Source organism: Ambystoma mexicanum, chromosome 10, assembly GCF_040938575.1.
Source record: "Ambystoma mexicanum isolate Mex_15411 chromosome 10, UKY_AmexF1_1, whole genome shotgun sequence".
Taxonomy (NCBI): domain Eukaryota; kingdom Metazoa; phylum Chordata; class Amphibia; order Caudata; family Ambystomatidae; genus Ambystoma; species Ambystoma mexicanum.
Genome location: NC_090932.1, coordinates 943,917,020 through 943,930,515, shown reverse-complemented (window position 1 = coordinate 943,930,515; position 13,496 = coordinate 943,917,020). Strand labels below are relative to the sequence as shown.

At 42.6% G+C, this 13,496-nt stretch overlaps 1 protein-coding gene across 2 annotated transcripts in view; it reads left to right on the top strand.

The window, feature by feature from the left end:
* The window catches only part of NAALADL2 (N-acetylated alpha-linked acidic dipeptidase like 2), a 4,115,865-nt gene that overhangs the window by 3,185,763 nt on the left and 916,606 nt on the right, over positions 1-13,496 (top strand). For both annotated transcript variants that reach the window (XM_069618713.1, XM_069618714.1), the window contains one exon: positions 6,383-6,502. In XM_069618713.1, the coding sequence (XP_069474814.1) occupies positions 6,383-6,502 (120 nt within the window). The remainder of the gene's footprint in view (positions 1-6,382; positions 6,503-13,496) is intronic.

The following is a 13,496-nucleotide window of genomic DNA, read 5'->3' as shown; positions in this document are numbered from 1 at the left end:
TGTGGACAGTGGTTCTGGATCTTGTGCTTGTAAGCAGTGGCAGATCGAGAGGACTGGAAAATGGAGTGACCGCCTCCCTACAGGACCCTCTGCACCAATTCACCAAAGTGCAAAAACTGTCAAGTTAGTTTAAATTAATCTTATTTAGGCCAAAGAGTTTGCTCATTGGTGTGTCAATAGAGAAGGCATTGCATTTTTAATTTTTCCTAGTAGGTGATCCTAACCACCACCTATACGCTGAAACTATTGCATTGGAGTACAGCTAGGAGGGTGATGGGATGTGTTGAGGGACACAAATTGTGTAGGTGTCTTTGGTGTTTGTCCACCCATTGACTGCTCATGGCCATGCTAATCCTCATGGCCATTCCACCCACTTTCTGCCTCCAGCTGCTGGGATCTCTTTGAGCTAGCTTTATGGAGAAGTAACATTAACCATTTGTTGAAATGCCTGTCAGAGTTATTTCAATTGAATCTTCTGTGAATTAATGGCTTAATTGGATCTTTACATGCACTACTAGTGTAATAAAAATGTTCAGCCTGCTTATAGATATTAAATAATCATTTGCCAGGCACTACTGTTATATGCCCAGGTACTCACATCATTTTACAGCAGCTGCCATTAATTACCAGTAAGTGCCATTACAGCAGTACCTATCCCTATCGTACACAAAAGTCAAAACATTTGGCATTGCAAATGACTGTTCAGCGGTTGTAGTGGCTTTTTTTTTAAGTAGACACTTTCCGTTTAGCAAATGAACTACTCACAAACTCTTTTAGAAATTGCTACCAAACAAATCACCAGATGATGGAGGAATTGTGATCACTGCCCACTCTGTAAATCACCACCGTATCACTGAGCCATGCAGTTTCCGATGCTATATTTAAGGACGGCTCAGGCAGCTCCTGGAAGTTATGTATGTCATTTAACGTTTATTTTGATTTTTGATGCTCCATAGGTAAGTGCACACCACTTCAAGGCCACAAATGCAAACAATCTTAAATAACAGCCATTGGAGGTGCTGCAGGGCAGCTGTGGGTGTCCCCTAATACAGAATGTGGGAGTGGAAAAGTGTGAGATCTATGACTTTAGCCAAACTTGCAATGATTTCTTCACCTTTGGCTGGTCTTGCCAGTTCCTGTGTTCTGTGTATACTTACTCACTGTGGGCAATGCAAGGTGGGTACTTCATAATTGCCCGGAGACAAGCATCCTGAACAGCCCACCAACAAACCTTGTGAGTAGCCATTTATCCTTCAAAGTCAAAAAGACATACTCATCTGCATTCTCAACCAGACTTCTTCTCATGTATGTAAAATGTGTGATGTTTACTTTGCTGGCCAGACTAGCAACGCTACCATTGGCGTTTTGCCTATGGTCACAGATATAGCCGGTATGATAGGTCAGCGGGTCGGGTGCTCGCTGCTGCGATCTGAGCGTAATCTGCAGGTCGCAGGTTCAAATCCCGGCAAGGCCAACTCAGCATTTCATCCTTCCGAGGTCGATAAATGATTACCAATTTCGGTTAGGTAATATTGTATGTAAATATGTGCTCTGTAAAGCACTTTGGATTAAGGTACTATATAAATAACACATCATTATCATTATCCCTGCTCTGCAGAGGATTTGGAATTGATCTGGTTAAGGATCAGCACTGGTGTTTCTAAACACAGTTTAAACGGGCTCCAGGTGCACATGGGCCCGGACACCATGCAGCCTTGGTCCGCTGCACACACAAGACCTAAAATGCGATCGTCTCAGAGGAACCAGGCCAAGTACAGGGGTCAAAAGGGGTATCAACAGGGACAAGGGTATGACACAGAGCTGAGGGGAAGTGGCAGGCTGCCTCACCTGATTGATCTGCTCATTCTGCCAAGCCGCTAGTAGGAATCGCTTCTTGTTCAGAAGCTGCCTTCACTGCTTTCTCCACGACGTCCCTTTAAAAATCATGGGATGCCCGGTATTTACTTCTAACGATGCACAGAAGACAGACAGAGTAGAGGGGCACGTGCGGTGCTCCGTTCGTAAAGCGCAGGTGCCAGCCAGCGCTGCCACACTCATGATGCCAGAGCCACTGCTGACCCATGCCTAACCTGACCCCAACCTTCACGACTCCGCTGCTGCTGCCAGCACCAGCCTGTAGACAGTGCACAAGGCAGGGCAGCACATTAAACGTAGTGCGAGTTAAAGTAGCATTTTGCCACTCTAACATTTTGCACATATAGGCAAGCGCCTAACCTTGCCTAGTGATAGCACTGGCCCTGGTCCTCATGAGGATGGTGGGAATAGCAGCAATATTTCCCAAGATATTACCCAACACTTCCTGTGAGCTCTGTCTTCCTATATGGGGCTTTCTTCAAAACCTTGACGCTTATGACCACCAAAATGTATTTTTCACAGGCAGACATTTCCCTGTTTGCCTTTTCCTTTGCCTTCTGCATCCCTTTTTTCTACCAATTTCCCTGAATAACCCGAAGAAGCGATGAATTTGAAATGCATTTAATTTGAAAATGACCATTTCACAAATTGTGGTTCATGTACATGTGGTAGCTGTAATACAACATGTGGTAGAAGACTCTTTCCATTTCTGCATGTGGCTTTTGAAGATTATTGTACAGTGGATTTTCCCTTACCTCTCATGAAGCAGTAACATCATAATGTTGAATACTTCTAGGTTGTAACAGACAGTGGGATTCTATTAAGGGCATAGAGGTGAGAATTGAACATCTCATTTGTGTTTTTTTTTTCTTCTCCACAGCAGTAACACAAAAAAAACAACCAGAACAACAATCCTTTTCACCAATCCCTTCTGTTCTCCTTGAATAAAATCCCTCATAGAAAGTAGAGTGTCCTCTTTCCAAATGCAACACAATTACCAGTCCATCAGAGATCCAAGAGGAAGGAGAAGAAGCACCACCAAGGCTGACCAAACCAGTGATGCCATTCCAAAGCACTACACTCCGCCTCAGTAAAAGGATTGTCTTACATAGAATCCCTCGGTCTGAAGATACAACCAAATCATTAGGATGGTAACTACAGGGTGGGATAATACTCACCTCTTGCCATCTATGGGATCCCAACTCTCCGTCACAAGCTAGGAGTAATCAACACTCTATGGCATGGCATGGCATGGAATCTTCCTGTTAAGCACATTCAGAGCCCTTCCAAAGCAGCTTGGGAAGCATAAACAGTAGGTTTCCAATACAAGATGTAATCTATTCCAGCTTTGGACCAATTTGCAGCCCTAAGAATTCACTCGACTGTGAATACAAGAGAAACTCATCCAACCGTGTCTGGGCCATCACCCACCATATAAAATGAGCCAGAGTCTGAGAAGAAACAGACTGAATCAACTTGTGATTTGAAACAAACAATTGATGTGCTGAGCCTCTAAGACCGGAGTTCCTGCACTCATATCCTCTCAGGCATGGTACCACACAAAGCTGAGGAATATCTTACTAAGAAGGTGAGGAGATGGCTGAAGAACTGTACTTAGCCCTGTAACTAATATAGAACCTTATTCACTCATAAAAAAAGAAATTCCAGAGAGAGATCCAAATGCCTGACCTTTGGGTTTTTGGAGGCCATTTGCTGAACAGCAATAAAACCAGGTTTGCACCCCAAACAGAATGATACTTGAATGCAGAAGGCAGGCGAGACACCTGAATCCCCTTATCAAGACTGTAGAGCAACAGGTATTCCTCCAAAGGAAAATCTCCCACCAAAGCATTTTTGGATGAGATGTCAGAATTATTGGTATTGACAATATGATAGGACAGAGAAGGGGACAAACCAGCCAGAACATTTACCAGCAGAACAACCCCAGCATGAACGGGATCAAAATCCTGTGGAACACACAAGCGAAAGCATAATAATAATAATAATAATAATAATAATAAAGATAATAGCCTCCGAGGGGTCTATCTGATAATTGACACCTCCACTGAGATAATGCCCCACTATGTTTTCAATCATCGTCGCAGCAAAACCCAATGCTCGTTTTCCAAGCGACTGATTTAGAGCAACAACCTTAGCTCCCTTGGCCTTTTTCTGGACCTCCTCCAGGTCTAAGTGACTTGTGAGTTCTTGAAGTAACTCCTCCACGGAAGACTCTCTCATTGTCCCAGCCCTGTGGTTACTAGGATGAGAAGAATCACAACACGAGGCCTGCCCTGGATGTTTCCTCTTGCAAGGTGATTTAACCACACATCACTATGCCCAGACCCCGATGCCTTACTTAACTGGGGAAAACTGGGATTCACCAGCAAAAGAGCTTCAGAAACAGAAGCCGGAATAGTCTGGAATAGAGGGGACAGTTTTTACCTACAAGTGGTATCAACAGCCTGAGAAACAGAAGGGTTCACAAAAGAAACCAAATGAACCTGCTGTAGCTCTTTCTCTAGAAGGAACTCCCTATCCTTCCAGAACACTACTGCAAACTTTCAAAAAGCAATATCCTGGTTCATCATAAGAACACACCTGCCTTCTGGAAACATATAACTAATTAGATCAAGTAGACATGCACCTACAGACCAGGGTGCTTTTGTTTAACTTCCAGCACTCATTTCTACTCTCTCTCCTAGGAACTTACTGTTCAGGATGAATGATGCCACCACAACGACTGTCCACTCTCACATACAATATTTGTCCCACTTACTGTGATCCTCACAGCCTCCCACATACCCAGAAGCAGCAGAACAATGCCTTTATTGAAGCAGAACAGACCCACATTGCTGCATTGACCCAGAAGAAACAGTTTGTGGAGCAGCAACAAAAAGAGGATGGGCTGCCTCTAGTAAGGGATCTTACACAAGGAGGATGTATGGGATTGGCGAAAGGAGGAAAGGCCCTCCTTACTTGTGTTCCATCACACATGTGGCCCCCCTCAAAGCAGCACACCAGGCTGCAGCACAGCTCATTACAGGTGTCTTCAAATTCCACCATATCTCTCCAAAACTGCACACACTTAAATAGCTCCTGGCTGCTCCTCCCCGCCAGTATCATTTTCATAACTGCCTCTATCACATACAAAGCAGCCTCAAACGGAACATCAACATATTTTGCACCTAAACCACACACCTCGGGATGCTCTCACACCTCACGTATCAAAACTATCAAATGGTTGGACTCAGAGTTAAGCAGCAAAGAAAAGACTCGCAATCAATCCTTTTGCTGCCACACCCTTACCAGGGGCATTCATACTCCAGTTCCACAAAACACTAAAAACATGGTTCTTTCAACAATACCTGGCGAACAATTGCAAATACCTCTCACCCTCTACCAACAGTGTTGTGTTCCTGCATAAAATGCTACGTTCAATCCTGGCACAGTCCTAATGTAAAGTTCTCTGCTGTTCTTGAGCTAGGTTTGTGCGATAAGCAATACAATAAAATAAAGATATTCTGTTTCTGCTAGTTCTTTTCAATGTAAAGTTTGAACAGCTGTGGAGTGAAAATATGTAATGCAGATGCACAATGGAAAAACTCTGTGCCATGCCTTAGAATCACATGAGATTCTCATATTGTTGCTTTTGCATTTTGTCACAAGTTCATACCTTTTATTGTAATACATGTTTTAAAAGTCGTTCATTTGTCAGTCTACCTATTGTTCTTGAACGTTTGGTCAAATTAACCAATTCCACACACATATACATATATTTATATGCGCATGTAGTGGTAGGAGAGTAAGGGTGTGGGAATGGGTGTTTGGAATGGGGAGTAATGAGGGGGGACTCCAAAAACAAAACAATAACACGGTCAAATACGAGTGTACCAAAGTGCACAAACTAGTTGCAGAGTTTCAAATAGAAATCTTTCAAAATAATGATAACCCTTTTTACAGAGTGTATAGGGCACTTAACATGACCAGCACACTTTTTGATCTAACTGCACAGGTGCACTTGTACTAGTGCAAAGTTTCTGTATTTCTATTCTTTACTCAGTCATAGAACACCAACAAACCAAAAGGCAATTTCATTTCAAATCTTTTTCTCTTGCTTTAATAGTAAAAATTACAATTGCTTAGATGTAAGTTTTCTTAAATATGGATCCATGTTTCAAGAGAGCGCCAGGGGCCTTTCTATTAGGAGCACCCACCTACATATTGCATATTGTTTGTATCCCTGATGCGGCAAACCATTTCTGAATTGACTTTGCAATTATTTCATAACTGCATGCCGAACTCAATTGAAGGTTTTACAAGCATGATTGGGAAAAATCAGAACTGTATCAGTCTTAAATGATATGGTGCTTGAAGTAGTTTCTGGTGTTTTGCAATATTAAAGTCCAAAAAATATGACTCATCTCTTTATATATGTCAACATTTTTTCAGTGTTTGTTTTTGTATCCACTTAACATAAAGACATATTTATTGTATTTGTTTACAGGATCTGAGCATAGTTTTACAGGGAAATGCTGTGGCCTACATCAGTCTTCATAACCCTGTAAAGGGTAACACAACTATATATCCCGTTGCATCGCCTTCCCTTCAGCAACTGGCTGCAGAGGTGAGAACATTCAAAAACTCACAGTGAAAGCTTTGTTATCCGGCACCCTTGATGGTGGGGGTGGTGTTGGTGGATCAATGTTGGTGGATAACAACATGTATCAAATAGCAGAATGCTGAAGAGCCAAGAAGCAAAGAATGCCATTCTCCTGTCCAGAATCTTGGTTATCTGGTCTTTTGAACTATGTTATCTGGCATTGTATAATCTAGAATATTACTACTAATAGTAATTGCAAATGCCAGTTAGAGAGCATTGATTCTAACGTGCAGATTACCAAAGTTTGTATTGTAGTTAGGGCCCAATGAAAGCCCAACTTAGAAGTGTGCAAAATGAATATGTATTGGTCTTGACGCCAATATTATTCGTTTGTGATACTGTTAAACATCGTGCATATTTGAGGCATTTACGTATTGTGAGAATCCAATGTTCTCTTGTATTAATGTGACTTGTTTATTTTGACTACTGGTGCACAAGTGGTCCCAAACATTGTTTACATCATTGGCAAAGGTACCTGAACGGTTAGTGTACTTTGATGTGAAAAAATGCAGTTTGCAAAAAGACAACTGGAAGAATTCAGAAAAATTAATTAACAATAAAGTAAAAAAAAAATGTGTTTGCCTGGAAGGGAGGTCATGAGACTAAGCGCTACTTTGCCGTGTCGCACAGCCAATAAGCTACGTTTAGGTTCCGTTAATCAATAGATTGACTATACTGCAGCCTAATAAATGCCATACATCTAAACTTTAATCCCCCCAAAGTGTTAGCATTCCAATACGTACATACAGAATACAAAAGGCACTACACTACACGTGTAACACACATTTGAGTATATGGCACACATGCTTATATTTAGTGCATAACATTGGTGTAGTGAGGGCCCATGCACCCACCGCACCCCCAGATGTCCATGTGTCTTCTCTGACATAAAAATAAATAGTTCCTTGTTTCAGTCACTCTGACTCCAGAAAAAAATATATATATATTTCTGTTACTGTTCTGTTCCATAATGGATTTTTTTTCCTGAAATCAGTGTCAGTTCAAAAATAAATTATTTCTTTTGAAGTTAGAGTGCCCTCCGCCCCCATATGACATGGAGGCATTCGGCTTCTATGCGCATGACAGGAAAAAAGCGTTACTGCTGCATGGAGCAGCAGCTTGAAATCTCCCTCCTCGGAGAAACGTATTCGAAAAAGTAAGAACATTTATTTCCAGTAAATGTGTGTGTGCGTAAGTGTGTGTGTATATGTAATATGTATGAATGAGTCAGTGTGTGATGTATGGGTGGCTGGGTGTGCGCGACTATGATGGATGGGTGCACAGTTATATAAGTGAGTGACTGGTGTGTGAATGTGTGTGTGCTTGTGTTTAATGCCTAGATTACTTGCTGGTAATCTTAAATGCTCCTAGCTCTACTCTGCCATGTACCAGTACATGTGTTTGAGGCACCTTGGGGGTCATTCGGACCCTGGCAGTAGGGGGTTAATGGGGCAGGTAGAGCTGCCGGCCCCGTTAAACACCTACTGCCGCATTACGAGGTTTGCTCGCGAGACCCGGTAAGGACGCCTGGTAAAACCAGGTGTTCTTAGCAGGTCCCCCGAGCAGACCAGGATGCAAACGGGCCCGTTGTTTGCATTCTCCCCATTTCCATTGAGCCCTCATAGGGCTCGAATGGCAATGGGGATGTACAGGGTCTAGGTTCCTGTTGAAATACCGGGCCCTCCAAGGTCGGAATTGCCTGGTATTTCCCCATTCCAGGAGCCCGGACCTGATACCCAGATTGGGGGTAGCCATGCCACCAATAGCGGCATGGCTACCTCCAGGGTCGTCATGACCCCCCTTGTCTCTTAGACAAGTACTTGGATGATGTAGAGGGACATGGAAATAATGACTTACTTAGTTACCTTTAATTTTCATCACTCTTAGTCCCAAACTTCCTTGTCCCAATACTTACATATGAGGCAAGGTGCCTCATAGATAAGTAGTGTGACGAGGAAGATGAACGTGGATATAATTCTTTACTGAGGAGCTGATTTTGGGGATGAGATAAGGGCTGGTAGGGAGATGTGTGATGGCGGTTGGTGCACTAAATCTTAATGAAGATCCATAATAAAGCAGGCATGATATGTGTTATTACTGGCTAGACTGGCATTTTGGTACAGCCAGGGTAGTCATTTTTTACTGTGGAATGCCATATATTTCTCATATTCTATAATCAAGTAAGCTTCATAAGTGTAATTACCTGGCTAGACTGGTATTTATGTGCAGTGAGTGCAGCCGTTTCTTACCGTGGCATTGTATATTTTTCTGGGCATCTGTAATAAAATAAGCAATATACATGTTATTACATGCTTAGACTGCCATTGTGGTGCAACTAGTCTAGGTATGTCTTACAGTGGCATTTAATGGCAAATTCAACTTGGTGAATATTATTACATGGAGGGGAGTTTGTTGTGGGGGGTTATAGTTCAAAGGGCTGTGTGGAAAAGGCATGGTATCAATTGATGATACAGACAAAAAATTATAAATCCAACAGTGAATCTTTATTAAATATCAGGATGGGTGTAATGCCTAGCTTGTACAATATCTATGGTGGGGATTTAGCTACCTAAAGAAACTAAGGAAAGTATTTATATGTAAGTCCAAATCACAAGTGTGTCTGTGTCATAACCTTTGCTTGCCCACATGTCTAATACAAAAAATGTCATGTATGGTTATTCTAACTCAATTAGTGTTCAACATAAAGTCTGGAGCAATTTCTAGCTCCCCTTGCCAGTTCAGGATACCATAGCAACAATTATACATTTCAAATGTTCCTTCAGTACTTGGGTTTCTCTTCCCCAAGTTTCAGCACACTTGGTTTCAATACACAAAGTAGAAGTAGCTTAGGGTTTCCTTCCCAAACTTAAAGTACTGGTTCACAACACAATGTTGCAAAGTAGCTCAGTTGGCCCTTCCCCAAGCTTCAAACGCTAGTTGAGAAAACAATGTTCCGAAGGAGCTCAGGGTTCTCCTTCCCCAAGCTTTAAGCACTTGTTCACAAACTGATGTTCCAAAGGAGGTCAGGGTTCTCTTCCCCAAGCTTTAAGCACCTATTCACCAAACAAAGTTCCAATATTTGGCTCTATTTTGTCCTCAGGTTTGTCTTCACAATTCTCCTAAATTTGTTGCGGCTTCCTGGTCTAGGCACAGTTTACGGGCTGCATGGCCCACCCACTACAGGTCATGCAACATGTGTTCTTAATTGATCAGAGACTTCCTCAGGCGTGACCACTCTGATATATTGGTTCCACACAATCCGTTTTTAACCTTGAATTCAGTACATTTTGCTCTTCTGCTTTGATCAGAGACTTTTGAGAATGTGCCGATTGTATGCAACCAATCCGATGCAGTGTTTCAGTATCTTTCAATATATTCTACTGTTAACGTAGCATTCAATTATTCTTGCTCTCATTGCAGCTCATAGACATTCATAAGCATATTGGTGGCATCCGCCGGGCCTGTCACAATGTAGCCTCTCTTCCTGCATTTGCGGACCGGGTTTCTTCACACAGAGAAACTCACTGGTCACATTGTGGGCATCACAGCTCTTCTCTTTTCATGGCTTCTCAATGAATGAGTTCAGGGTCTATCCAGCTGCCCCTAAGGCACTCCTGGCCTGGCTCCTCCTCCCAGTGGAACACACATCTGCAGAACCAAATTGGAAGGGCTGACACTCCACACAGCTTCCTTCCTCCAACCTCACTGGCTCCCAGGTGACACAGTTCCCTCACCACACCTTTACAGAGCGCCCTCCTCTGCAAGTTCCCAGCGTTTATGCGTTCGGCTCACCTCCAGCATACAATGGTCCGCTTTGGCTTCCCTACTGCTCTCTCCTCTTCCTGTCTTGTGCTCCACGTTTATGCACTTGAACCCATTCAAAGGGTTTCAGGTGTGAGTTCTGGATTGGACTGGCCTGACTTCAGTTAAACCAATCAGTGGGATATGCCTGACCTTTAATTTAATTGAATGTAATTTAATTGTATTATTTTTCTCAAGCTTTATAGTCTCCAGGAGCCCTCTTCTTTTTTCCATTACTATAGTGGTGTTTTCTATAGGTATTCTGCATCACTAGTTGAGGCATATTCCTCTTATCGTACTTTGTGTAATTTTAGAGGGTCAGTTAGGAAATGAACAACAATATCCTACAAAGGCTGAGGGAGGGTTAGCTAATTCAATGTCAGGAACAGCGATATACAGTTTCTCGCCCTCTGGCACCCTCTCCCTAACCGCCAAGGACCCTCCACTCAGGTGATCCTCCCTCACTAGTCCACCCGCAGGGTCAGGATCCAAAAGCGATGGCCCTTACCTGGCCACCTGAACAGAAGATCCATGGGGAGTAGGTGTGAGAATGCCTTCAGGTGTCTCACAGCATGCATACTGTACATGTGCTGTGGCATGGCATTTTGTACTCATATATGGGGCACGACCACCATTGTGTGTGTTCTTACAGGTGGGTGGAGACATTTGTACAGCCAAACAAGGACATGTTTCCTTACTGTAGCATTGCATGTTTTACTGGCATTGAGGGAGAAGTCCACTTGAAGATTATCCTTGTATGGTGATATAGGTGTTGGCCATGCATTTGTGTAGCCAGCAATAACTTTCTTTCTCCCTGTGGCAAGAGGTTTTTTACTGGCATTAAGGACACAGTCAATAGGTGAATGCTGCAGAGCCACATTGAACATGCTTTCTTATTGTATCATTTTTTTGTGTGTTTTATTACTGGCCACAGACAGCGTTGGCTGGTACATGTGGGTGCTCATAGCCAGGCACAGCCACTGTGTTTCTAGACCAGGTGATAGATTTAAGGTTTCATTAAAACACTTATTTATATCTTCCCCTGGTGCAGTGTGCTGCGTGCCCCTGCAGCATCATGATCATCCTGTGTACTGTCCATGAAATGTGGTCCAGGCCAGCCTGGAGTGAGGCAAGACCCATGTTTTGTTGGCGAGCTTGCAGGGGGCCCCCTCATCACAGCTCTCATTTTGTTACACCATTGATGCATAACACATACTGATGCTTGACAGTCACAGCTGAGCAATACACTCTGCAGCAGGCACAAGATACTGTGTCTTCGCCTCTTGCTCTGTGACAAGTCACAAATATAAGTCCCTGACTTCGCATACCCTCCTAGGGCCCTGAGCCGCTCTTAAAAGCTCAAGTGCAAGTACATCCCGAACTATAAGAAAGGCTGTCAGCATTTTCCCAGAGCACGTTTGCAGGAGGCTAGGGCCCTTCACCCAGTTGAATTAGAGAATGCAATCTGCAGGTGTGTCTTCTAAAGGGCAGGGATGCAGGGACAGGACCAGAGTTGTCCATGCATATTCCATGCCATGTACAAAAGTTCCCAAATGGAAAGCAGCAGTATAACGAGGCTGGACATCGCATCATACTGAACGGGTCATATAAGCAGCTGTAGACATTTCAGTTAAATTAAAGTGCATGCAGGGTGGTTCAATGAGTGGAAATATGTTAAGTACTTCTTTTCCACTTCCCATAATCGGATTCTCAGTGTACCCGAGACAAGCTTCTTGGAGAGTGGGCCGACGAGGGATCATTTGAGGCAGATTAGGTTTCTGCTCAAATAGAATCTCAATTTGGATTCTACTGATTGCAACCCAATAGCATACATGTGCAGAAGATGACCAGGAGTCAATGAGAGCACCCACTCGTATCCTCCAAATCATCCTCTCACTTGAGTTCTATGTGAAAATACCTCATTTTAAAGGTCTCAAGAGAAAAATACCGATTTACAATGCCTGATTGTTTTAATCGTAAAAAACAGCATTTGATACGTGATGCAATCACATGTAATAACAAAACAGAACAATCATGTTAATGTTCTTTCGTTCCTGTTGAAGTACAATAAAATATTTCAAATAAATCTTTAGAGGAAAATGGAAATGCCTAGTTGACTTAATCTGCATTGGACAAGGACGTGCAAGCCATAGGCTAAATCCACATCAATTCAAATGCACAAGCTCACAGGCTCTCATGAGATTTACTACACATCATGTAACAGTTTTAGAACACAGCACACTGAAGCCAGGGACTCTTTCCACTGACAATGAATGTGGTACACAATAAAAAATGCTTTTTATCTTTATTTATCCTTGGATTCTATTTTGAGGAGGCACCCAACCCATCTAACACCCACCTTCACAAATACCCTGTGTCACAAAGGACTATGAACCAGGCCGGTGTGTAACAATGACATATTTATTCATTTTTAGAAATGAAAGACAATCAAGCAAATCAAAATTAGGACAGCAGCCACCACTACTGTGGCTATACAATGCAACAATCCTACTAGACAATTAATTCTAATTCCTAACATCATCTACATAAACCTTTAAAAAAAATCAAAAGCAAAATCACTCTTCAAAATGACATATGGCACACAGGTTATGCAGCCCCCCTGCAACAATTCCCCCATACACCTACTAACAAAATTACTTTGTGAATGAAAAGTAGTGGCAATGAGTCAGTATAAAGATGGAAATATCGATTTTTAAATTCAGCCCACCCACCCCAGTATAGGAGGCCAGAAACTAATTGAAAACCTTCAAAAGGAGCAAAATGGCATATTCCGATTGTTCTTGTCACTTATATATCAGTTTACAACTGCAGTGGGAAAGCTAGGACAGAAATTCATGTGACGGCACTTAAGCGACAAGGAAGCTACTGAGCAGGGCACCAAGGCAATGTGACACAGGTAAGAAAGCTGATTTTGAAAGGAAAGCAATGCAGAAGAAAAAAACACGTGGCAGAATTGCAATTTCTTATTTTACACTGGCCTTAAAGTGACAAGCAGCTAAGAAAAGGGGCTTAGCTGTCAAAATCGAAAATCGTTTTTGGGATGAGAAACAAAGGCACATATGAGACAGGATTCTGAGGGAAAGGGAATATTTTTAATGGGATTATGTTAGGATTTTTTATGGGAAATGCACGTAGG